General features: G+C 41.7%; 1 protein-coding gene across 1 annotated transcript in view; it reads right to left on the bottom strand.

Annotated features, from left to right (window-relative positions):
- The window catches only part of TNFSF11 (TNF superfamily member 11), a 39,708-nt gene extending 31,710 nt beyond the window's left edge, over positions 1-7,998 (bottom strand). Inside the window, exon 1 of the mRNA XM_082246314.1 lies at positions 7,770-7,998. Within this exon, the coding sequence (XP_082102440.1) occupies positions 7,770-7,925 (156 nt within the window). The 5' untranslated portion in view covers positions 7,926-7,998. The remainder of the gene's footprint in view (positions 1-7,769) is intronic.
- Positions 7,999-24,699: the final 16,701 nt, after the last annotated feature.

The following is a 24,699-nucleotide window of genomic DNA, read 5'->3' as shown; positions in this document are numbered from 1 at the left end:
TTGACAGCGCTTATATAAGAGATAACAATTCTGGTGGTTTGAAAATTAAAGTGATACCTGTGCATATTTCTGATGTGTCTGCTGTACTATGTACTTGTGCTAAAAAGTATCCTGTAAACAATGCATCGCTTACTTTGTGTGAAAATCCTAATCCTCCCGCTTTACTATTTTACACTGACCACGCTAGGCATGAAAGCACATCCATTCTACCACAGCCAGTTTTCAAGCTGTGCTTGGAGCACAGCCTGCTTGACCTTCAGTGACCAAGGTTTGTGCTGACACATCCCCCTTACACAGTCTAATGCTATTTTTCTGCCTCCTGTCAAGCTCTCTAAGCCCTTTATGCTGAGAACAGAGGTCATGTGATCACATATTGAAAAAGAAAAAAAGGTGTTCAAAATGTTATTTTTATGTATGTAGTTTATGTATACTTTAAGCCCTCTGTCATTTCTAATAACTTGGTTTGGGGTATTTATAGCCCCCTACAGGTGCTAGGCTATCAGTTCAATTTAGTTATTTTTGTGCTCCTCTGAAATCAATTGAGCAGCTGCTGATTGTTTTTGTCTAATCAGGGTAAGCAGTCTGAATATTTATGAGGTCCCAGCCAATCCCTGAGGCGGCATGCTCAGAAGGTAGCTGAAGAGATCATACATAGTCTGAGGCTGGATTGTGCTCCTCTGTAATCAGTGGAGCAGTTTCTGATTGTTTTTGTCTAATCAGGGTAAGCAGTCTGAAAATTTATGAGATCCCAGGTAATCCCTGGGGAGGTGTGCTCAGAGAGTGGCTGAAGAGAACATAAATAGTCTGGGGCTGGATCAGGCAGGGTTCCTGTTCCAGGAGGAGAGACACCCAGCCTGGAGGGCTATTGCCCTCCCTGGCCACTTAGCTGACACCTGTCAAGAAGTGTTACAAGGTCCCAGCAGACGCAAAGCTGGGGGGCTTCTCCATTCCAAGAAATCTCTGAGGGAAGGGAAGAAGGTGGAATCTCATCCAGGTATCACTAAGAAGGTCCATTTTTCAAATGTCTGCCTGATGCAGGAAGGAGGCATGCAACCACTTGTGGAACTGTGAGTACAGACCTGAGAGCAGAACCTGGGTGAATGTGCTGCTGTTAACCTCTCAGAGCAGGGGTGTCTAAACTTTCTAAACAAAGAGCCAGTTTACTGTCCTTCAGACTTTATGAGGGCCAGACTGTGGCCAGTGGGAGTAGGTCCCAAAGTCAGTGGGAAAAAATAATGCCCCATTGTTTGTTTCACTGAGAGTAATTGCGCCTCATTATTAGTGTAAGTGGGAGGTATTGTGCCCCATCGTTGATGTCATTGGACCCCATCACTGGTGCCACTGAGAGGAATTGTGCCCCATCATTGATGTCATTGAGCCCCATTGTTGGTGTCATCGGGAGGAATTATGCCCCATCGTTGGTGTCATTGGGAGGAATTGTGCCCCGTTCATTTGTGTCAGTGGGGGGGAGACTATGCCCCATTGTTGGTATCAGTGGATGAAATAGTGCCCCAAGGGTCTGATAAAAGCAAACAAAGGGCCTCCATCTGGCCCCCGGGCGGCAGTTTGGAGACCACTGCCTTAGAGCATTGTTGCAAAGGCTTGCCTGGGGCATGGTCGATGGTGCCTCAGTGCTGTCCATTTCCCTGAGAACTAATTGAGAGTTATTTTCTAGGAAGCAGCTATAAAGATAAAGGTGTCCTGTTGTTACTGTTCAGCAATCTGGAGTATCCCACAGCTCATTACCTTGGCTAGGTTACTCAGCAATAAATACAAATAAAAAGACAACCCACTAGAACCTAGACTATTCACTGAGCCACAGGAGTAAATGTTGCTGTGTGCCTGGCTGCTGCTGCAGCACTGTACAGAGAGAAGAATCTGGGATAAAAAAAAATTGATCCTTGCAAGGTTAGCTCTAAATTTACAAAGGGCTTTTTCCTTGCTCCCAACAGCCAAATGAAGAATTTGCATAGGCTACATAAAGAGTCACTTTAAGCCCAATTTTGACCCATTCGGACAAAATACAACATAGAACAAAGCTAATGATAGGAATGCAATTCTTATATTTTCACTAGTTTTATATAATTATAATCTGTATACATAATATTAGCATTAATAGATTGTAATTCCTTGGGCTAGACAGTCTCCTGGCTCCAAGTACAACAAAAAAAATTCCCCAGACTGAAAATAGCAAAAACAGTCAGACTAAACTTCCCTACTACACATGTACAAAACCAAAACTTCAAAACCCCCGATGAACTGAAACATTAAAACCAGTTTGAAAGGGTCACCAGCCAATCTACTGCTCTACTGCGCTCAGAAAGTGAAACAGACACCTGACAAGCTGCTAAGATCAGCACAAGCACCTGTATTTCCTCTGATTGTCACGCCTGTCATCAGGCCCCTGTTCACACATGATTTAAAATCGCACATCAGTGAGATTTGTACTGCCAATTTCATTGCGGCTTGCGACTTCATTTAACAGAAGTATCTATGCATGTTGCAATCTAATCAGCAAAATGTATTGCAGGAACCTTTTGCATAATCGTTGTGACATGAGTCGCGGCGATATGAAGGGTTCCATGGACAGCAATAGGGGGGGCGGCTTGCATGCAATTTGGAACTGTCAAATCGCATGACAAGTCCCATCAGTGTGAACGGGGGTTAAATACAGTTCATTATGTTTATTATGTAAATGTAGAGTAAGCTGTGAGGTTCAGTACCATGAAAACAGGTGTTTGAGTTTTTTTAAAAGATGGTGGACAATTAAATATGGTCTCTTAGGGCTTATTCACACAGACGCAGAGACCCATAAGTGTGAGGAGCTGTATGATTATCTTTTTGTACTGGCATGTAGCTACGTGCAGGCAGACTATAATCAGGGCTAGACAAATCCCAGGTGCCAGGTCACAATTGTGACTAGAAATGGCCTCCTGGCACCTAAGCTTTAGTCAGCCCATTCACTTGTTAGGTCTAGGCACGAGTAATTCCTAAAGCCGCTATCCCACAGCCTATCGTATGCCAGCACCATGAATGTCACGCCCATTATCTCTCCGTCCACAGGCCAAAAGCCAAGAATTTCTTCTTCTCTTACTTCTGTTTATTGCAGGCCGCTCCCCCTTCTTTCTCTGGGCGGGCACTGTTGGACCTCAGGTCCGGGTGCAGCTAGCAAGGCTATTCAGTTCCGAAGCCAGACTTCCAGCCCGTCAAACTGGCAAGTGGAAACATAAAGGGGGTTCTGGGAAGACAGCAGAGGAAGAAAGAGGTGGCCATCGTCTGCCAGTTTAGTGACTTGTCTCCTGTATAGTGTGTAGTAGAGGCACATAGACACACGTGGGTAGCCATTAAATGCGAGGCTCCTGTGTGAGGTGAGGATAGCTCAGCCCAGCCTCTATTGTATGGGGTGCAGGGAGCTCCTTCCTTCAGGCTCTGCATTGTACTGCATGTATTCAGGGCTGAACCCTCTGCCCATCTCCCCCATCCTCTGTTGGGACCCATTTACACCATGGAACTACAGAGGTCTGGGCAGACAGTGTACAGTATAGTGCTCAGGGGCCCCAGCTGCTCTGTCATTCTCCCCCCCCCCCCATAAAACTGTGCTGAAAGAAAATGCTGTAGGCAGGTCCAGGTGGGAATACTGGAACTGGCATGTACAGGATCATCCCCTCAACCCCCATGATGAGCATGGGGATCAGCGGAGCCCCCATGGTGAGCACATAGATCAGGGGAACCCCCATGTAAATGCAGGGATCAGCAGAACTGCCATAGTGAGCGTGGGGATCAGCAGAACCGCCATGGTGAGTGTGGGTATCAGCAGAACCCCTATGGAGAGTGCAGGGATCAGCAGAACCCCCATGATGAGGCAGGGATCAGCGGAGTTCTCCCATGGTGAGCAGGGGGAATCAGGGGAATCCCCTGTGGTGGGCGTTGGGATCACCCCCTATGACAAGGCAGGACAAAAAAGCTGGCTCCTAACTTTTTTAGCTGGCTTCTAGATTCAAAGCAAATTTGTCAAGCCCTGGCCTATATCACTCATTGGAGATGCAGCGGCTGTACGGACTCACCTGCATAGATAAGTTTGACGGGTACACAGGGACAGGTGCATCTCTATTCACTTATACAGGCTCTACTGGTTATAGCTAAAAGGCAAACTTTATTTTATTTTGTATAGAGTAGGTAAAGGTTATAAACCCTATCAAGTTACTTTTACTGCTGGGGAGATTCAACCTCACTAATTGTCCTAGTGACCACTGTCATCTGAATTGAAAATGAGAGAAAATAAAATGTTGGAGTTGTCACTTGCACAGGAATAGAGGAAAATCTTTCTATGTGAATACTTGTTGCAATGACAATTTATAGAGGATTTCCTTCACTCTTCAGGGATTACCTCTTGCTTCCTGATGTGTCTATGGGTCAGGAAATGAATGAAATTCTCCCACACAGGAAATAGGAGGATTTACTTATCTTTTAGTGGCTTCTTTTTTTTTTTTTTTTTTTTTTTACTACTACCGTAGGCTGTCCTGGAGTCCTGTGTAGGTTTCTAGTTACTTCTCTTGCCCCTATAAGGCTGGGTTTCCACTGCCATGAACTGAAAGTCGCATGACTTACGGTGCAACTTTGCCAGGCGAATTCCTGATGACTTGAGTGCTACTTTGATAGAAGTATAGAATAGAAGTTATCAAAGTAGCCTTGAAGTAGTACAGGAACCTTTTCGCAAGTTGGATCAACTTCAGTAGTGCTAATTAAGACCGCTCTCATTGACTAACATGGGATTTCATATATCACGCAACTTCGGGTCTCAAGTTGGATCCCACGTTGCAGCAGTATGAACTGAGCCTGAGACAGCACTCAGACCTGGTGATTACCACCTAGGATCAGAGAATTTTATCTAGATGTTCCACCTTATTCATAAATACAGGAAATTTCTCCAAGCCTGGGGGGGGGGGGGGTTGGGACCACTGAAGTACAAGTGGAAGCTAATTGAACCCTCCTAAGGGTCCCTACAGTATGATAACAGTATAGAAACACACAGGTCCATTTAAAGCACACGTGTGTACAATGAATTAAGAAATTACTGCACACCACAGCTAGCCCCAAATCCTTTATTTGAATTCCTAGTGTGACACACATAGGACACTGACAGGCTGCAATGGGTTGACGGGTTTCACACAATAAAAATGAGCTAAATAATTTTTTATCAAGGTTATGATTAAGCAAATTTTTTTGTGAAACGCGTCAACCTATTGCAGCCTGTCAGTGTCCTGTGTGTGTCAGGCTGGGAATTCCAATAAAAGATTTGGGAGTACCCATGGTGTGCAGCCAATATTTAATTAATTGTACAGTTCACGGAGGCAAGCCAGGGGTTGGGCATCCATCAGGCTTAAACATCGCACCTGGAGCAGCATGTCTTCTAAGGACAAAGGTCCTTGGTATGAAAACTGTATCAAAGGAAGAATAGATCTATTGCTTACCATTTCATCTCTAACCTGACTGGTAACATCAAACAATCTGACTTGCTAATATAGGCAACAACTCTACTTTGTTTGCAAAAGTTTTTATAAATCAGCAAAAACCCAAATAGTCAAAATGTACCCATGATGTGTAGAACCATTCCAAACCTCCTCCACTTATCATCCATGGCTATAAGGGTGCTGACTCCAATGAACCAACTCTGCTCCTGCTTAGGAAATATACACTAGATGAGAGTCCCGATCCATAGTAAAATCAACGTATTGCTTTATTCCATTCACGACAGAAGGGGACTTTTATCTATTGCATATTTCCAGCATAAACCCATATAATAGGTCACAATATTCTACTAAAAACCCCATGCTGGCTTGACATGTATATACAAGGAAGCACAGTACTTTTTCAAACTTTCCAAAAAAAGAATAAAATTCCCAGAAAAGAGAAGGAAATACAGTAGTTCTATCTCATACAGTCTTTATCACTCCAAAGCACTTGCTTTCAGTTTTTTTATTCCCCGAGTGTCATTTTCCACAACAAGTTTGCTTCTGATGGTTTTCGGTGAGGCAGAATTGCTGCATGAGTCAGATCTCTTGTGAAATGTAAAAAGTATCACCAGCACACCATTGTAAGCAAAAGGCAATCTGCAGGACTTTCATTCATTGCCAGACAATGAAGCGTTTCAGGGGGGCACTCAGGACCCCTAACCTCAGACACTATTATAATAAAATTATGGGCTGTAGGTAATTTTCTTTAGCAAAAAAAATAAAAAATTATCAGCCAAAGACACTCTCCGTACAGCACTTGTCCAAGTATTATTGTAAGTGGAAAAAAAACAATAATAATAATAATAATAAAAGGTGGCACTAGAAGTACTGTTACAGCCCATTCAGACTGGCGCGATCCGACTTCGATGGGCGACCTGTGAAGTCGCGGTGCACAGCGTGCACCGTGACTTCGGCGCGACTTGCAGGGACTTCACATAATGGAAGTCAATGCAAGTCGCTCCCAGGTCGCCCCAAAGTAGTACAGGACCCTTTTTATAAGTCGGAGCGACTTGTGTCGCTCCTATTAGAACGGGTCCTGTGCTAATCAATGGCGAGCTACCGAGCGCGACTTGTCAGGCTGACAAGTCGCCTGACAAGTCGCGTTAGTCTGAATGGGATCCTAAGAGAATGCTGTGGTCCATTCAAATACAGGTTATTGTATTAAATATATATATATATATATATATATATATATATATATATATATATATATATACTTACATACATACATACTTATATACCAACAAATCAACGTTATTCACTATGTAGTAACCAATTCCAGCCAATCAATTTTGTATTAGACTACTACTATTGGTCTGACTACAACAGAAATCTGATGTGTTCCTGTTACCACTTAAAAGAAAAAAAAAATACTCCTTATATAATAATTTTGTTGTACTTTTACCACATTGTTTCTTTTTATCACCACAAGAGTACAAATGGCACTAAAGCAATCCATAATTAATTACTCACGTTGAATCACTGAAATGTTCATTATTACACTTCACTCTTTACTTTTGTATTTGCGCTAATATTTAATAAGTCAAACAGTCATATAAAAAGTGCAATAACCCACAACAAGGTTTGTAAATGCAAAATATTAAAATAAAATTCAGAATGGATTATTCTTGAACATCTGCACTTTGGCTTATTTAATTGCTTTATTCTTCATAGTCAACCAAGTCTGAATTGGACTTACTCATACAAAAAAGAGAATAGTATAATAAATGTGTGTAGTACGTGTTTGTATAATATATCCTATACATAGTATATGCTTGTCTAATATATGCTATACATAAAAAGTGTCACATTCACTTAAAAAGTCACATTTACTTCCCTTTTGGAAAAGGCCAAAGAATTACTATGGAAAATCCCAGCTAACCCCCCACTATAAAAAGGCATATTCTGTGTGTCACCATAGTAATCCTTTGTCTTTTGTGGGTGTTATATATTATTATAGTCACACTATAAAAATAAAAGTTATAATAAAAAATGTTAGAGAGAACAAACCTGGCAGATATACATTCTCATAGATTACCATGTAATGGCATCTACAGGTAAAACCCAAAATTTACATAAACTTAAAACCCCTTTGCAGTGCTATCAATGACATAAGACCCATTTTCAAAGATGTAGCATAATTATTCTAGCCAAGTGTCATTTTCCAATCCTAATATACTGTCTCAATTTTTGGAAATAAGGACCCTTATCCTAGTGTGTTAGCTTTGTGAATGGAGATATGACAATGTTGCTTACCTTAACATAGAGAAAAAGCCCCAAAGTACAACCAACTTGCAGCAATGCCAGAAAGGTCAGGGCTACGTAGACAGACTTTTGATAGTTTGGCGGTCGTGCAATCTCCGGGGGACCCTCAAGTGCCGCTGCCCCCCTCAGGTACCCGCCGGGGCTCATCCCCGCGCCGCTCTCCGGAGGAGACCCACTACACAACTTCTGCAGGGCGCACAGCTGTCACCAGATGAGCACAGTTGTGGCTAGCTCCAGCAATGATAAAGAGTACCTGCGGTGGGATGGACTTGGCAGCAACCAATCACACAGAGCGCAGAAAGTTTTTACCAATCTTATATGAACTAAGGCATCCCCTGCATCCCTTTAGATGAGCTCATTCCTTGCCCTGTGGGTCACTGGATAGTATATTATTATTATTTTATACAGGATTTATATAGCATCGACAGTTTACACAGCGCTTTACAACTTGAGGGTAGACAGTACAAATACAATACACTTTAATACAGTAGGAATCAGAGGGCCCTGCTCATTAGAGCTTACAATCTAAGATGCTTACTGATCATTAACAACAGAATTCCCATTTTGTTAAGTATTTTTATTTGCCTCTCAACAATATCCCTTTGACAGCTGATGTGTGTATGTGTTTATTATATGTACAGATAAGATTTGGTTTACTTATGACTTGTGTGGTTACTTAGGATTAGTACATCTACCATTATTGAAAAGAAAATGTAAATGTATATAAAACTTTTTAAGGGCTCATTTAGATGTGCTTTAAAATTTTAGATACCACGGCCACCTATAAATGCTCCAATAATATCAAAATGCGTTATTGATGCATTTTACGTATGCTTTTGACACCTCAGTGTCACATTAATTAACACTTTCCAAGCACTTCCTCCGTGTTGGTTCTACTATCGTATGGATTTTTGTACTATCATCTCGGCTAGTAATACTTTCTAAACACATCTTAAATGTGCTGTAAATGCCACAGGGGCGTTTGTGAGGTGTTTGTGGCGCGTTTGCAGCGCGCTTACATTGACATGAATGGAGACATTTGGGGAGCCGTAAGTAAGGAATCTGCTTTGAAAGCATCTGGAACGTGGCAAAACGCATCAAATACACACAGGAACGCACATATCTTCAATTGTCCTCAATTGAGTTGAAGAAAAAAAAAAGAGAAAATCTCCTGGAATGCATCAAAAATGCACCGGAATGCATAACAAACGCACCTGGAACACAGAAATTGTGGTGTGAACCATCCCTTAACCGCTTGCTGACCGCCTCAGGTAGGAGTATGGCGGCAGAGCGGCTCTCCTGTGCTGGATCATGCATCCAATACGCCCCCCAGGCCATTTCATGTGGCCCTTGCACCTCTCCTGCAGCTGCGGCACCCCCCTTGTCTCTGCCCCAGCCTTGTCTCTGTAGTCGGCAGCAGAGAGGACAGAACTAATTTGCCAGATTCTGCTTGCCTCTGTGCAGCTGCAGAAAGGCTTGTCTTTGCCCCCCTTCTGAGCAGTCCACAGCAGAGAGGAGGGCATAACTCCTCCTACAGATCCTGCACCTCTCTGTGCAGTCGCAACACCACCTTGCCTCTGCTTCCCCTGGTGTCAGCATTCAGCAGCTCTGGAAGCTGACTCCAGCCCTCCTCTGGTTCTCCTCCAGACCCTGCATTTTCTTCTTCCCAGATCCCAGGAAGGGTGGGTGACTCTTGACTTCTGATGTTGGGGGGGGCTCTTGACATCTCATATAAGGGTGCAAGGGGGCGTGGGGTGCTCTGGACATCGAATCTTACAGATATAACCGGCCCTTTGAGGGCAACCATAATGCTGATGCGGCCCACTATGAAATTGAGTTTGACACCCCTGCAATACGTGATCCAGCACTTCTGGATAGGGGGCAAGCACAGGTATGCGCGCTGCCCTGGCTGTGCTGTGATTAATCACAGCAAAGCCGACCAGCAGCTGATTTCCAGCTGGGACTCGCTAATTGGGGAAGAGGATGGCAGGACAGAGCTCTGTGAATGTAAACAACACAGAGTTCTGTCCTGACAGCGGGGACATTTCAGTTTTTGTTTCCCTGCAAAGCATCCCTTAGTATAAAAAAAAAACCCACAGTGATTGCACCAAACACTGTTAGGCACACAGTTAACATAGTTCACATTTATGCGAATTGGATGAGTTTTTAATCACATCCGATTCACATAACATGTGAATCGAACCAGCTTTCAATAGAGCCAGTTCACACATGTCCGGGGTGGCCGTGGTCCATTTTTTTAAAAGGGTCCTGTGCGTCTTTGAGTCCGGTTTAGGTGCGAATTCAAGTAATATTTTGCACCTGAATCACACCTGAACAAGTGAACAAAACCGCACTGCAAACTGCAGCCGAATATGTGTGATCCCCGCCTAAAGCTAACCGAATGCCACATGTTAGATACATTTTGGTGAGACACAACTTATACAGGACTGTGTGAGCAACACTGTAAGCTGCAATGCACATAACTGACAGCATTGATAGGCGTTCGTGAGGCTTCAAAACCACATATTGAACGCTTTTGACACTAATATAAACTTTATCAATTGGGTGGAGCTCGTATTTAGGGAAAATTGGGTATAACATCTGCATTTGTCATTTTATTTTACTGCAATAACCTCTGACTGTCTGCTTCCCAAGTTAAAGTGTATGACAAGCCAAAAACGTTTTTTTTTTTTTTTCTTTTTTATAGTAGCACTAATAATAGTACACCAGACAGGAAATGAAGGAAATATGAAGGGATATGGACAGAAATAAAAAATTTAAATTGTGAAAAGATGAATGTGCACTACCCAGAATCACGTAATGTGAAATAAACATGAATAAAATAAAAGGCTATTTGTACTAAGAGCAACTATAAAATATGTATAAAACATAAATAATAGTAGCGCAGGATCCAACAAGAAGTTGTCTCAAATAGGACTATTAATCAGCAAGCGACCAGTGAGAAATGTAAAATCATTTAAAAGTCCTTAAAATCACTGAAAACGTCCCATAAATCTTTACACAGGTGAATAGTAGACAGTCAAATAAACAGCCGATGAAAATCGTGCACTCTATCAGGATCACCTCCTTATCCACCACCAAGTGCCAGGGGTAAAGAACAGAAGAAGTGGTAACTCACCAGACCTTATTGCTCAGTTGTTCTCACAATTGAGCAAAAAATGCATAGGTTTGAGTTGGGCCAGCAGGAAAACGTGACATATACAGTCCAAACGGCTCCAGGTTCGTTCTCACAATACCTTAAAATATGTATGTCATAAGACACCTGAAAAAAGCGAAAAAGATATTCAGTATAAAAATATTGAAAGGAGCCCACACCTATTCCAAAGTCTGTGCGTCTGTCTGCAGGGCAGGAATGGAGGTAAAGTTCTCCAAGTAGAATGGTGGTGGAACAGGTAGGAAGCACCTTGTGCTAATGGTAAGTATTGGGGGGGCTGCTGCACACAGAAGGTTTTTTATCTTAATGCATAGAATGCATCAAACCTTCTGCCTTTATAACCACTTTAAGGTAAGAATACATCTTAACTTTTCTTTACATTTTACACTTACTAAGAGGTATTGATTTTTTTTTTTAAGGGAAAGGGACATTGTACTGTGTTGTCTGGTTTTAAGCATAACTATAACTCCCTTTAGGCTTGGTAAGCCTAAAACCTGTGGAAGGTCCCTCAACGTTATCACTTTCAGGGCTATTAATTCTACATTGTATGTGTTGAGGGCAAGCATGCAATAAGAAGCTGCCAAGGACCCTATTGTAGCACAGAACAAGGTAAGTATGTATTCCATATTGTGGCACCCTTAGAACCAACATTTAAAGTATTTTTTTTTTAAGTTTTGGATAGAGCGAAGATGGATTAGAACACCTGTCAGTTTTTTATTGCTCTGATGAAGAGGTGAAGCCTCGAAACGCGTTAGCAGTCAACTATCTTGACTGTGGACTGTAATTTGATGGAATGTGTCATATGTATCTGATATGCTGGCTTACAACTTATGTTTGTGAGTATTTCTATTTTTACTTGATATTAATAAAGCCCTATTGAGGATAATGCACTAGGCCAGTGCGCCCTCTTTTTGTTTTTGTTTGTAGTTTTTTATTGCTGTCTGTGCCCCAGTTCAGGAGATTCTCATTCTCTATGTGTCCTGTTTACCATTATCAAGTGAAAGTAAAAGAAAATCCCAAATTTTGGGTTGTCCACACAAAAGTAATGGAGGGGAAATCTTCCAATGGGGACACTAGTTCTGGTAACCCGGGGGTCCCCAAGGAATTCCCTTATTTTCAGGGATTTCCTCTCACTTCCTGTTTCACTATGGGACAGGAAGTGAAGGGAAATCTCCACAATGGGACAAAAAATTTGACATGGGTTATAACCCTCCCTTACTCTATACAAAATGGAAAAAAATGTTTGCCTATAGTTCTAACTTAAGTGTAGTGTGGGGGGGGGGGGTGCAAGTGTAGGTTTTTTCCAAATTCCAAGACTTGGGATGTAAAGTTTTAGAGCTGTTTATTGCCAGATGCAGTCCAGTGCGTTTTTATTCTGCATCAAAAATGCATGGACAGTGTTTAACATAGATTCTGTATGGAACGAATCTGGAACATATGAAAAACACACATGCAGAAATGCATCTAGAAATTGTGGTGTGCACTAGTGATCAACCGATATCAGATTTTCGTTGCCGATACCGATACTTTGGCCATTGAATATAGGTATTGGCCGATATTGGCCGATATTTTTGTACATTTAAAAAATGTTTTATTTTTTGTTTTTACACTTGACAGGTACTCTTGTGGAGGGATCTGGGGCTCTAAAAGACCCCCAAGTTTGGCTGTTTTGAATTCTGTCATTTTTTTTAATCTGGTGCCAGTACCCGTAAGTGATATCATGACATCACTTCTGGGTTTTTACATGGAGACCCGATTAGAGCCGAATGCGGCTTTGATCGGGTCTACTCTCCGGCGGCTGTGCAGGTAGGATGCCCTGCTTTTCCGATAATCAGTCAATCCACCTTGGCATATGGCAGCCCAATGCAGCAGCTAGCAAGCAGATAGCTGTTTTGATAGTGAGCACCTATCTCCCAGCACTTACCTGGGCACAGACAAGAAAAATGCAGAGGGAGTTGAGGTGTGTTGGGCTTGGAGCCAGAGACAGGCACTAGAACATATATGAACCCATATGCTTCTTAGCTGCTGTGCACCAAGGGATGGGGGTTCCCTGTCCAACATCACAACTAGCGTTCCAGGATACTTAGAATATAGGACCAGTTAGTGCATGTACTTTGTCTCATCAGAAACTGATTATGTAAAATAGAAAAAATAAATAAATAAATAAAAGAAAGTGATGATTCTTCTTTAATTTCCAGGTGTAACAAATACTTTAATTCTTAACTGCAGTGATCACTTGTGTTGTTAACAAAAAAAAAGAGTCTTAGTAAATATCCCCCATAAGGTTTTACAACAGGTAACTTTACTAGAATTATGCAGTGAACAGTATGTATAATTAAAAAAAAAAAAAAAAAAAAGTTAAAAAACAAATAAATAATTAATTTTCTGAAACAAAGGAAAAGTATGCTTTCAGATTAGGCAGTCATGGGAGTTTTACCTTTGAGATGTGACTGTGAATCCTTCTATTCCCTGGGATAATGATTTCCACTTTCATATCAGTAGGAAAAATATATTTTTTTCTGGGTTTGTAGTCTGGGTTGTTAAGATTTTATTACACTGAGTGCTCTGATGATACAATGTAACTATAAACTAATTAGCAAATGTACTGCACCACCTACTGGTCAACAGGGCAAATGACCAGTATGCAGTGTGCACATGTAAAGGGATGCCAGGGATGCCTTCTTTTTCTACATAACAGTCCAATTTTTCTGTTCACATAGGGAGGAAAAAAACAATAATTTTCTACATTCTGTGCAAGTTCCTTTTTTAAGACGCTTTTTTTGGCTCTGCACAGAAAAATAAGTGCAACACGAGAGGAAAAAATCAGATTTTAACACAAGAAAAAAACTCAGACAAAAAGCCATAGGTTATTATTCCAAGAATATATGTGTTTGGTTTTAAGTGATAACTCATAAATTGGTAATTGCTCATTTTGAATGCCCTCTGTCACATTTTTTTTGTCAAATTCCATAACAAATTGCAGGTGTAAGGACCCCTTCACACTTGTGCATCCCGTAAAGCTCTGGCTTTAGCACACATATTTTAATGTATTCGGCAAGCGGACTATTCGCGTTTCATCCTCAGGTAGCGCACTTTACGCATGAAAAAACACACCTGCGTTAACATACTGCTTGTGTACATTAGGGTAACAGTCCAAATAAACGGCTATGCAACTCAGCATACTATTGCAAAACATAAGCATGAAGCCAGCGTTAAAGTTTACTAAACAGACTGCTAACACTTTGCTCTTGCTGGTAACTAAGTGCACAGCAGGGTTTGCCCAAAGGGTGCACCTGAGATACTAGCAGAACTCATTATGCAATAGAAAATGTACCTAGCTATTTTGCTATTGCTAATGTAGTGCTACCTCTGCAGAAGCCGTTGGTTGTATTGGGTCCTCTGTTCTTACCTTCACCTCAGTACCACTGACACCTTGGGTATACACGTTAATAGATAAAGAAACTGATAATTTTCTTTTTGTACCTTAGAGTCACCCTGGAATGAGACTCAAGATCTTGGAGTGGGATAATAAAGTATATTGAAAATATTGATACTCAGAAAAAAAGATATCACAATGAGACACACTTTGTGGAAAAAACTGTTTTAAACTTCAAATGACAAAGTTGAAGTGCTATCTTAAATCCTGATGAAGTCAGCATAAGCTGTAGCTGTCCCCACCAAATGAGCAGCCTGAGGCAACCGTGAATGTAATAAAAATAGCATATTGGTTATGTTGCCTCGAGTCACTTAGAAGGAAGAAGCAAGGCATAGACTGTATTTTGAGGCTACAAGATATCAGTGAACTCTTAATTATGCAGAAAAGGTACTCTAACACAATCCTTAAGTTAAGTCTTCTCCCGGCTACATTGGGGCCCTTGAAGATGTTGGCACGCTAGAAGAAATGTTTCTGCACACAGTGAATTAGTTCACAGAACACTGGTCCCCTCAGGGGACTGAATGAGGAGTCTTAGGTTAGGGATTAACACTCAAGAATTTAGAGGAGTAGGTATTCCTATAATGTCCCAAGGTATAAACTGTGAGTGGCAGGACTTTTAATGAATGAAGATGGACGATGAATGGCAACTTTAAGAGGGGTAGGGCAGTATTGCCCTCAAGTGGATTTGATATAAAGTCAATTATGTGTCACAACGGGTTAATATCTCACTCACCAACTTCACTGATTCGTAGAAGCAGGCTTTCTTGCATGAACAGGGGTCCCCTTTAAGTTTTAGAGGACTCTAGGTGTACCTTTGTGATAATCAGTTGAATGACAGGTTCTGCAATGCAGAGGGGGTCTCTAGTTAAACTCTGTAATGCTGCAACAGTGATTAGCAGGTCTGCATGCAACGCTCTGGATTCCCCAACATTACCAGCAGCAAGCCTCTGTGCAAAACCAAACTGCGACGAGCAGAGACTCTCTGACTCTGTTCAAAGAGACAGGTCTGCTATAGACCTTCTTGCACTCTTGAACTTTCTGGACTTGATTCTGATGTAGCTGAGGGAGAGAGCGATTTCTTTAGTTCTCCCTCAGCTGCAGCAGTACTCCTCCTTACACCTTGGGTGCAGTTTCTGCACTTTACCAGATTTTTTTTATAAATCAGATCCCTCCTAAATTCAGGCATTCTGGGTTTTGTAGTCTCCTATGTCTGAATTAATAATGGCATCCTTTCTGGCTGAAACTACAATTATCAGAGTTCAGTGCTCTAACTGAGAATGAGTCTGAGTCTACAGAGCTCCATCTTGTGGTAGTAAAAAGGAACATCTTGCAAGAATGTTAACTATGACAATGCATTATAAAACCTGGGCATTTCAGTTACAATGGGTCTTGTTACACTAACATCAATGTAAGCTGCTAAAGTGTGACTTAGCTTGTTATCCCAAACAGCTCCTGAGTGGATATAAAGAGACACAATCATTTTGCCTATACAGGGCAAAGCAATAATTTCTCTGCAAAGAGCATTCCACAACCCCCCTCATACTCACCTACACTCCCTTCAAGCTCTTTGTTCTTCCTCAGCTGGCACTAAAACCCAGAGGAAGCAGAGACATCACTCCCATGGTCATGTCACAGTGTCACTTTTTTATATTTGGGTAGGATTCTTTACAATAAGATCATAGGCAGCAATCAAACTTGACAGAGGTTTAAACTCTTCTCCATGCTAAAACTGAAAATATTTTGGCAGGAATCGAGCTTTTACATTTAAGGGTAAAACATTGTTCCAGCGTATCTCAACCTTGTTTCAGTCAAGGCACCCTTTAAAATTATGGACAATGTTGAGGCCACCTATTCTAAAATGTAACAAACCAAACTAATAGTTTTACACAATACAGCAATATCCACACATGTGGGACACCCAATGGTAGAGGTGATTTATTCTTCCAAAGCAAACACACCTTTGCACACTGGTACTGACTAGTATTCCGATGTTTCTCTCCCCCCCCCCACCACAGTTTCTCTCCCTCACTCAGATAATGTGATCCCAGAGCTGATGTAGAGACGCAGGAGGGTCAAACAAGAATGCTGTGCAGGCTCCCAACGTCCTCCTTATCAACTGATGATGTCATAGGATGTTGGAACAGTTGCTGGAAGGTTGCGATGGTGTACAATGAAAACCTGTGTAGCTAAAAGACAGGCTTGATACACCTGCTGGCTTGTATACAATTTGGGGGCATCTTTTAGGCATTTTGCTAAAGCACCCCTGAAGTAACCTGAAGAAACGGCTGGGTTATACAGTCTAGTGTTGTCCTAAGCCTTGCAATGTTTCTGTGTAATTGACATAAATAATGCTGTTCTCTGAATACATAAAAAAAAAAAAAAAGTTTGTCCACATTTTCCTTTTCCTGGAAACATAAAACGAACACCTTGGTTTGTGGCTAACACCTTAACGACATATGCCACTTTAAAAAATGGCTTTTGTTCAGGAAAGAAAAAAACTGCTACTATAGCAGCTTAAAAGTGTTAGCCTAATAAAACTAAATTTCTATTAAAGTAGATCTACAGGCAACAGCAAACATGACATACAGTATATGCCACAGTCTGTCAACAGAACCCAAGTTGATCGGAAGTTTTTATTTTTTTTATTTTATTTTTTTTTATAAAATATCAAACATGTTATACTTTCCTGTGCAACAGTGTTAAATGCATAGACAAAAACATTTTTGGCATAATTTTCATCAGTGGCATTTTCTCAGTGACGAAAACTAAACTAAAATTACCCCAAATTTTTGTCAATTGATTAAAACGATGACAAAAATCAATTCAGTTTTCGTCAACAAATGAAAACGCACAAAAATGTGAGGGAGGGACATTTACCCACATGAACTTTAGCTTTCCTCTGAGCTCCGTCTGCAAAGTGTTTCCCCTCCCAGCAAGCATGGTAGCGATTGTAGCGTGCTTAGTGGTGTGGCATGCTTAGCACAGTGCAGCATTACAGGCCCCCTCAGACAACCATCCAGAGCACTGTGTGCATTACAGGCCATCTCAGACCACTGTCCAGAGCACTGTGTGTATTACAGGCCTCCTCAGACAGATGACCCTCCAGAGAACTGTGCAGCATTTACAGGCCTCCCAAACATCCAGAGCGTTGTGTGCATTATGAGCCTCCTCAGACCACTATCAAGGAGCACTGTGCAGCATTTACAAGCCTCCCGACCACCCAGAGCACCGTGTGCACAAACAGGCCTCTGCTCCTCAGACCGTCAAGAGCACTGTGTGCATTACAGGCCTCTCAGACCATTGTGCATTCCAGGCCTCCTCAGACCACCATCCAGAGCACTGTGCAGCATTACAGGCCTTCTCAGACCAACGTCCAGAGCACTGTGCAGCATTACAGGCCTCCTCAGACCAACCTCCAGAGCACTGCCCAGCATTACAGGCCTCCTCAGACCATCCAGACATCCAGAGCACTATGCATTACAGGTCTCTTCAGACCATCCAGAGCACTTACTGTGCATTACAAACCTCCTCAGGCCATCCAGACATCCAGAGCACTGTGCATTACAGGCCTCTTCAGACCAACGTCCAGAGCACTGTGCAGCATTACAGGCCTCCTCAGACCAACCTCCAGAGGACTGCCCAGCATTTCAGGCCTCCTCAGACCATCCAGACATCCAGAGCACTATGCATTACAGGTCTCTTCAGACCATCCAGAGCACTTACTGTGCATTACAAACCTCCTCAGGCCATCCAGACATCCAGAGCACTGTGCATTACAGGCCTCTTAAGACCAACGTCCAGAGCACTGTGCAGCATTACAGGCCTTCTCAGACCAACGTCCAGAGCACTGTGCAGCATTGCAGGCCTCCTCAGACCCCCCCCCCCCCTGCCCTGTTGAAAGTACTGTGCAGCATTACAGGCCTCCTCAGACCAACCTCCAGAGCACTGTGCAGCATTACAAGCCTCCTCAGACCATCCAGACATCCAGAGCACTATGCATTACAGGTCTCTTCAGACCATCCAGAGCACTTACTGTGCATTACAAACCTCCTCAGGCCATCCAGACATTCAGAGCACTGTGCATTACAGGCCTCTTCAGACCGTCCAGAGCACTCACTGTGCATTACAAACCTCCTCAGGCCATCCAGAGTGTGTAGTTTGTTCAAACATTAAAACCAGAAAAAACATGATATTAGGTTTTTTTTTTTTTTTTTACTCTAGGAGTATATAATGAATTTGGAAATTCTAGAGAAAAAAAATGCATTACAATTTAACTAAACCCATTCAATTTTAGTCGACTAAAATGTACTGGATATATAAGTCTACTAAAATGTGGATATTTTAGTAGGCTAAAATGTATTGCAGATTTTAGTAGACTAAATACGACTAAACCTAAAACCATTGCAGATTACTAAAATGTGACTAAAACTAAAATGGCATTTTAATCAAAAGACTATGACTAAAACTAAATGGAAATTTGACGTCAAAATGAACACTGCTGTGCAATGGTTTTGCACACAGCGGCCCTGAATCTCCTCTTCTGGAGTCCCCCCCCCCCCTTCTCTTCTCCATCTGCCCCCATAGTAAGCCGTTTGCTATGAGGGCAGACATACATGGCTTTTTTTGCACTTGTGAAACAGATATAATAAAAAAAAAGTGTTTTAAAATATATATTTAACAGATCAAAGGGGAGCAAATAAAAGGAATTTATTGCTAGAGTTTACATACACTTTAACACAGCAGTTTATGTTTTTTTAAATCTGTTGTAATATAGTTTCATTACCTGCTGATCCTGCTAGTAGATCCACATCCTATAATGAGGAGACTACGCTGTATATTCTGTAGTAAAATAACTGCAGCATTGTCATTCTGTTGACAGTGTAGGTTTTGATGGAATAGTAGATTTAGTTAGATGGACTTTACAAAAGCAACAAACAAATCAAAGGCCAACATCAACCAATCTTTTTTTTTTTTCTTTTTATGAGTTCTTTACAGCTAACATTAAAACAGTCATGGCAGCAGTTTTTTCCATTTGAAAAAGAAGTTTAAACTATATGGATAAAAGCTGACCACTGTAATTACTGCTGTCAGTATAATCGCTTGCCCCAACCCCAATTTAGAGACAGAAAAAACTGCATTTCCCATTATAGAAGGCTTCTAATGCAACATACAATAGCAGAGTGTGTGCAGGACTCATAGAAAATGTGTATCACCGATGCTGCTGCAAATACCGGAAACGCTTGAGTGGAAATAAAGTACAGGCCTTGAATATGATGTATGATAACTTGGCAAAAAATGTCAGAACTCACAGTCAAAAAAGCTAGTTTACTTGGAGGGTAACTGACACTTTTTTCTTCTCACAAGGCACAACCATGAGACAGTGTCATCTTAAGAGCATTATAGGCCCCTGGGCAATGCAGTGCACTGGGGCCCCGCCTACACAATCACCCACGAGAATAAAAATGAAAATTATCGATAAGGCTATAGTTATTGCTACGGCAGTGCCAGGCTAATGACAGCTCCCAAGTTCGGCGGCTGGGTCCGGTGAACACACACACGAATGGGAGTCAGACTCAACTGTTCTGTGGAGGCCGACAGGCATTCCTAGAGTCCTGGGTTCCCCCTCCACGGCCAAAGTGGCCCGACAGCAGCGCAGGGCCGACAGGCGCTTGCCACCTGCTAAGTACGCCGGCGGGAGTCGGGACTAATGCTGGGTCACTGGGCAGGTGGGGCCCCCTGGGAAGGTGGGGCCCCCGGGTAACTGCCCAGCACGCCCATTCGGTAAGACAGCCCTGCCATGAGAGAAAACAATTCAATCATTTTCCCACCCATAACATAGCACAGATCCTATATTTACTATCACTATGGCTCCATTCTAGAATTATGACGTCCCTCTTTGTACATTACACCACAATGCTATTACTGATACCGCCAGTATAATATTACTACTGCTGAAATTATATTACTCTTATGTGTAAAAATTTTAATCACAGATAGTACTAATCAAATTTTTTCACTCTTGGTGTCTTGGTGTAGAATTCTGTATCCCTTTTGAGATTTACTGTACCCCACAAGATCACCTTCCTTTGTGCAAGCATCCAGTTTTGTTTGTTTGGGGATGTGCACATAGGCTTTGCTTTCAAAAGTTTTTAGATGGTTCAAATTTAGGGCTTTTCCATTCCACAGTTCATATGGAGTTTGATTTTCCTGGCAGTGAATTTTGGAGATAGCATGCGGTCATAATTGCTTCTCCCCAGTATGTGGTTGGCATATTTGCATCAAATAGCATGGCTCTTTTACTCTCACATAGAGTACGGTTCATTCTTTCTGTAACCCCGTTTGTTTTGTTCTGAGTTGTATGGTACAGTAGTTTGAAATATTATGCCATGCTTTCTGAGAATTCGCCTATGTGCTATCACCTGTATATTAAGTTCCATTGTCTGTTCACTTGGCATTTTACTAAATGTATTCCTTACTTGAGCCAAATACTGTTCACGCTTCTCTGGTACTTTACTTTTGTTGTGTAACAAACGTGGTGTAGTATACCAGGAGTCAGGGCAGCTGATAGAAATCGCGGGGCCCCATACAGACTACCTGACAGGGCCCCCACAGGAAAATATTAAAGATATATTTAGCTAAAATTACGATAAAATCATTATTAGCAGAAACTAATACAACATAACTCACATAATTCCTGCTAAATCTAAAAGAAAAAACAGAGTTAATAAATAAAAATGAAGATGAGATGAAAAAAATATACAGGCTGGGCAGTTGGAGCTCCAGGATCAGAGAGACAGAGGGAGATAAAGTGACAGAGATAACAAACTCAGTAGCAGAGATAACAACAGAGCCAGTGCTAGGAGGGGTGGCCCGCACAGAGAGGGGAATTAGTGTAGGACAACTGTACCTTTCTCAGCAGATAAAAGCTTGTAGCAGGGAGAAGGAGAGAGATCAGCTTTCAGCTGCTGCAGGAAGATTTCTGTATTTGTTGTCCATCACTAATCCCCCTCCCTGTGTGGGCCCCCCTGTGTCCTGGGGCCCCCTACAGAAGGAACGGTGGTCCCCCCCTATCAGCGGCCCTGCAAGGAGTAATCATCTATAAAAGTGAGAAAAGATCTCTTCTTTCCTGGAGTCAATTTTTACATTGAACCGCAGAGATCTGAATGAATTAAGTCCAGAGGTTTCTTTGCTCTTATGTTACTTTTTTTTGGGAAAGACATTTCTTCTCATTATCCTTTTATACAGCTGGTGCATTTCATTGTTTGATCACATGGGCTCATTTTTTTTCTACTTGCATAGTCGTTCTCAGTTATTCTAAAAGTTATTATGCCAGGACTTCTGTGCCAAAGTCACCTGCGCCATGTGTGAATGCAGTTTGAATGTTTTTTCATCTTGGCAGTATAAACCACCTCATTGCAGTTTAGCTGATACCGTTCATCTGTAATTTTAGCCTTTGAAAGTAAGATATCCCCTTTTTTGATGGCACAACTGTCATCTTAGAAGGTCAATACAATCAGTACCTTGTTTTGTGAGCTTCTTCACTGACAAAAGATTAGTTTCAAGAGCAGGGATATTTTTCACAGGTACCTTTCTGGTGACACTCTAGAAAATAGGACAGTAAAGAAAACCGTCTCATATTCCTTCTGATTCCATTATGTGCCCATTGAGCTGTGGTGATTTTTTTCTGTTTTACTCTGGTCAAGGTGAGTAAGGAAATTTCTGTAATTTGTCATGTAACTCGTAGCTCCTGAATCAACACATCCTCCTGCGAAGATGAGGTTCCACTTTTGGATTAAAAAGGACATTCATTATCTGAAAAAAAATCGGTTTCTTCGTTCACACTTTTGGCCTTTTGTAGTTTGGTTTGTTTTTGAATTCTAGCTTTCCAGATTCTTCAATCTGCTTTTAAATGACCTTGTTTCTTGCACACAAAACATTGACATGTTTCTTGTTGCATGTTACTGTTTTTACTCCTATTTTTCGTCTTTAAAGCAGGCTCTGTGACAGGAGCACCGTTTATGCTTTCTAATGTCTGCTTATATTCATTCACAATCTTGCCCTTACCATATTAGAATGTCAGCTCATCTTCTGGACGTGCATCAAGTGCTGTGAAAAGCATTTCATAACTTTCTGGTAAGCCACTGAGTAATAGTGCTGCAACATTAACATTTTTAATTTCATCTCCTATACCTCCCAGGCATCCAAACATTTCCAAGGTGTGCCTTATTTAAACCTGCATATCCTGGCCTTTCATCAGCTTGGTTTGGTATAACTTTCAAATCACATATAGTTTATTGCTGAAATTAGCGCTTTTATGCACCTTTTGTGATCCTTCCCACATTTCTTTAGCAGTTTCACACTTACATATACATGTGATTTGATCATCTTCTATGCTAAGAGAGCTGTTTGTTCTCTTATCCACTCATCTAAAGGGTTTTCTGAAATGGGATGAAGACTACATTCATAAATATACTTTATTTTTAAAACACTGTATTTAATTTTGGATATACAGTATCTCACAAAAGTGAGTACGCCCCTCACATTTTTGTAAATATTTTAATATATATTTTCATGTGACAACACTAAAGAAATGACACTTTGCTACAATGTAAAGTAGTGAGTGTACAGCTGTATAACAGTGTAAATTTGCTGTCCCCTCAATATGACAAAACACACAGCCATTATGGTCTAAACCGCTGTCAATAAAAAAGTGAATACACTCCTAAGTTAAAATGTCCAAATTGGGCAAAATTAGCCATGTTCCTCCCCGGTGTCATGTGACTCATTAGTGTTACAAGGTCTTAGGTGTGAATGGGGAGCAGGTGTGTTACGTTTGGTGTTATCGCTCTCACTCTCTCATACTGGTCACTGGAAATTCAACATAGCACCTCATTGCAAAGAACTCTCTGAGGATCTGAAAAAAAAAATATTTGCTCTACATAAAGATAGCCTAGGCTATAAGAAGATTGCCAAGTCCCTGAAACTGAGCTGCAGCACGGTGGCCAAGACCATGCAACGGTTTAACAGGACAGGTTCTATCAGAACAGACCTCGCCATGGTCGACCAAAGGAGTTAAATGCACGTGCTCAGCTTCATATCCAGAGGTTGTCTTTGGGAAATAGATGTATGAGTGCTGCCAGTATTGCTGCAGAGGTTGAATGGGTGGGGGGTCAGCATGTCTGTGCTCAGACCATATGCCACACCCTGCATCAAACTGGTCTGCATGGCTGCCGTCCCAGAAGGAAGCCTCTTCTAAAGATGATGCACAAGAAAGCCTGCAAACAGTTTGCTGAAGACAAGCAGACTAAGGACATGGATTACTGGAACCATGTCCTGTGGTCTGATGAGATCAAGAAATATCTTTTTTGGTTCAGATGGTGTCAAGCGTGTGTGGCGGCAACCAGGTGAGGAGTACAAAGACAAGTGTGTCTTGCCTACAGTCAAGAATGGTGGTGGGAGTGTCATGGTCTGGGGCTGCATGAGTGCTGCCGGCACTGGGGAGCTACAGTTCATTGAGGGAACCATAAATGCTAACATGTACTGTGACATACTGAAGCAGAGCATGATGCCCTCCCTTCAGAGACTGAGCCACAGGGCAGTATTCCAACATGATAACAACCCCAAACACACCTCCAAGATGTGTTTGGGTCGTTATCATGTTGGAATACTGCCCTGTGGGTCAGTCTCTGAAGGGAGGGGATCATGCTCTGCTTCAGTATGTCACAGTACATGTTAGCATTTATTTATCAGCTCCGTGATGTCGTCATGGAGGAGTGGAAAAGGATTCCAGTGGCAACCTGTGAAGCTCTGGTGAACTCCATGCCCAGGGTTAAGGCAGTGCTAGAAAATAATGGTGGCCACACAAAATATTAACACTTTGGACCCAATTTGGACATTTTTACTTAGGGATGTGCTCACTTTTGTTGCCTGCGGTTTAGACATTAATGGCTGTGTGTTGAGTTATTTTGAGGGGACAGCAAATTTACACTGTTATACAAGCTGTACACTCACTATTTTACATAGTAGAAAAGTGTAATTTCTTCAGTGTTGTCAAATGAAAAGATATAACAAAATATTTACAAAAATGTGAGGGGTGTATTCACTTTTGTGAGATACTGTAGCATGGATTGTTTAGATTTTTTGTCAGGTTTCTATTGCTGCATGTTTCCCTATTGGGAAGATTTGTCTTACTGTGAGTAAGGACAAGTAATGGCAAATCTTTCCAATGGGGAAAGATTGTATATCCTGTACAGCACAGGACAAGTACTGAGGGAAAATCTCCCCCATAAGTTCAAGCCAGAAGCACCTGG

Source organism: Pelophylax lessonae, assembly GCF_965119305.1.
Source record: "Pelophylax lessonae genome assembly, chromosome: 2".
Lineage (NCBI taxonomy): Eukaryota > Metazoa > Chordata > Amphibia > Anura > Ranidae > Pelophylax > Pelophylax lessonae.
Note: the sequence above shows the minus strand (reverse complement) of the source record. Positions and strands in the feature narration are given on the sequence as shown.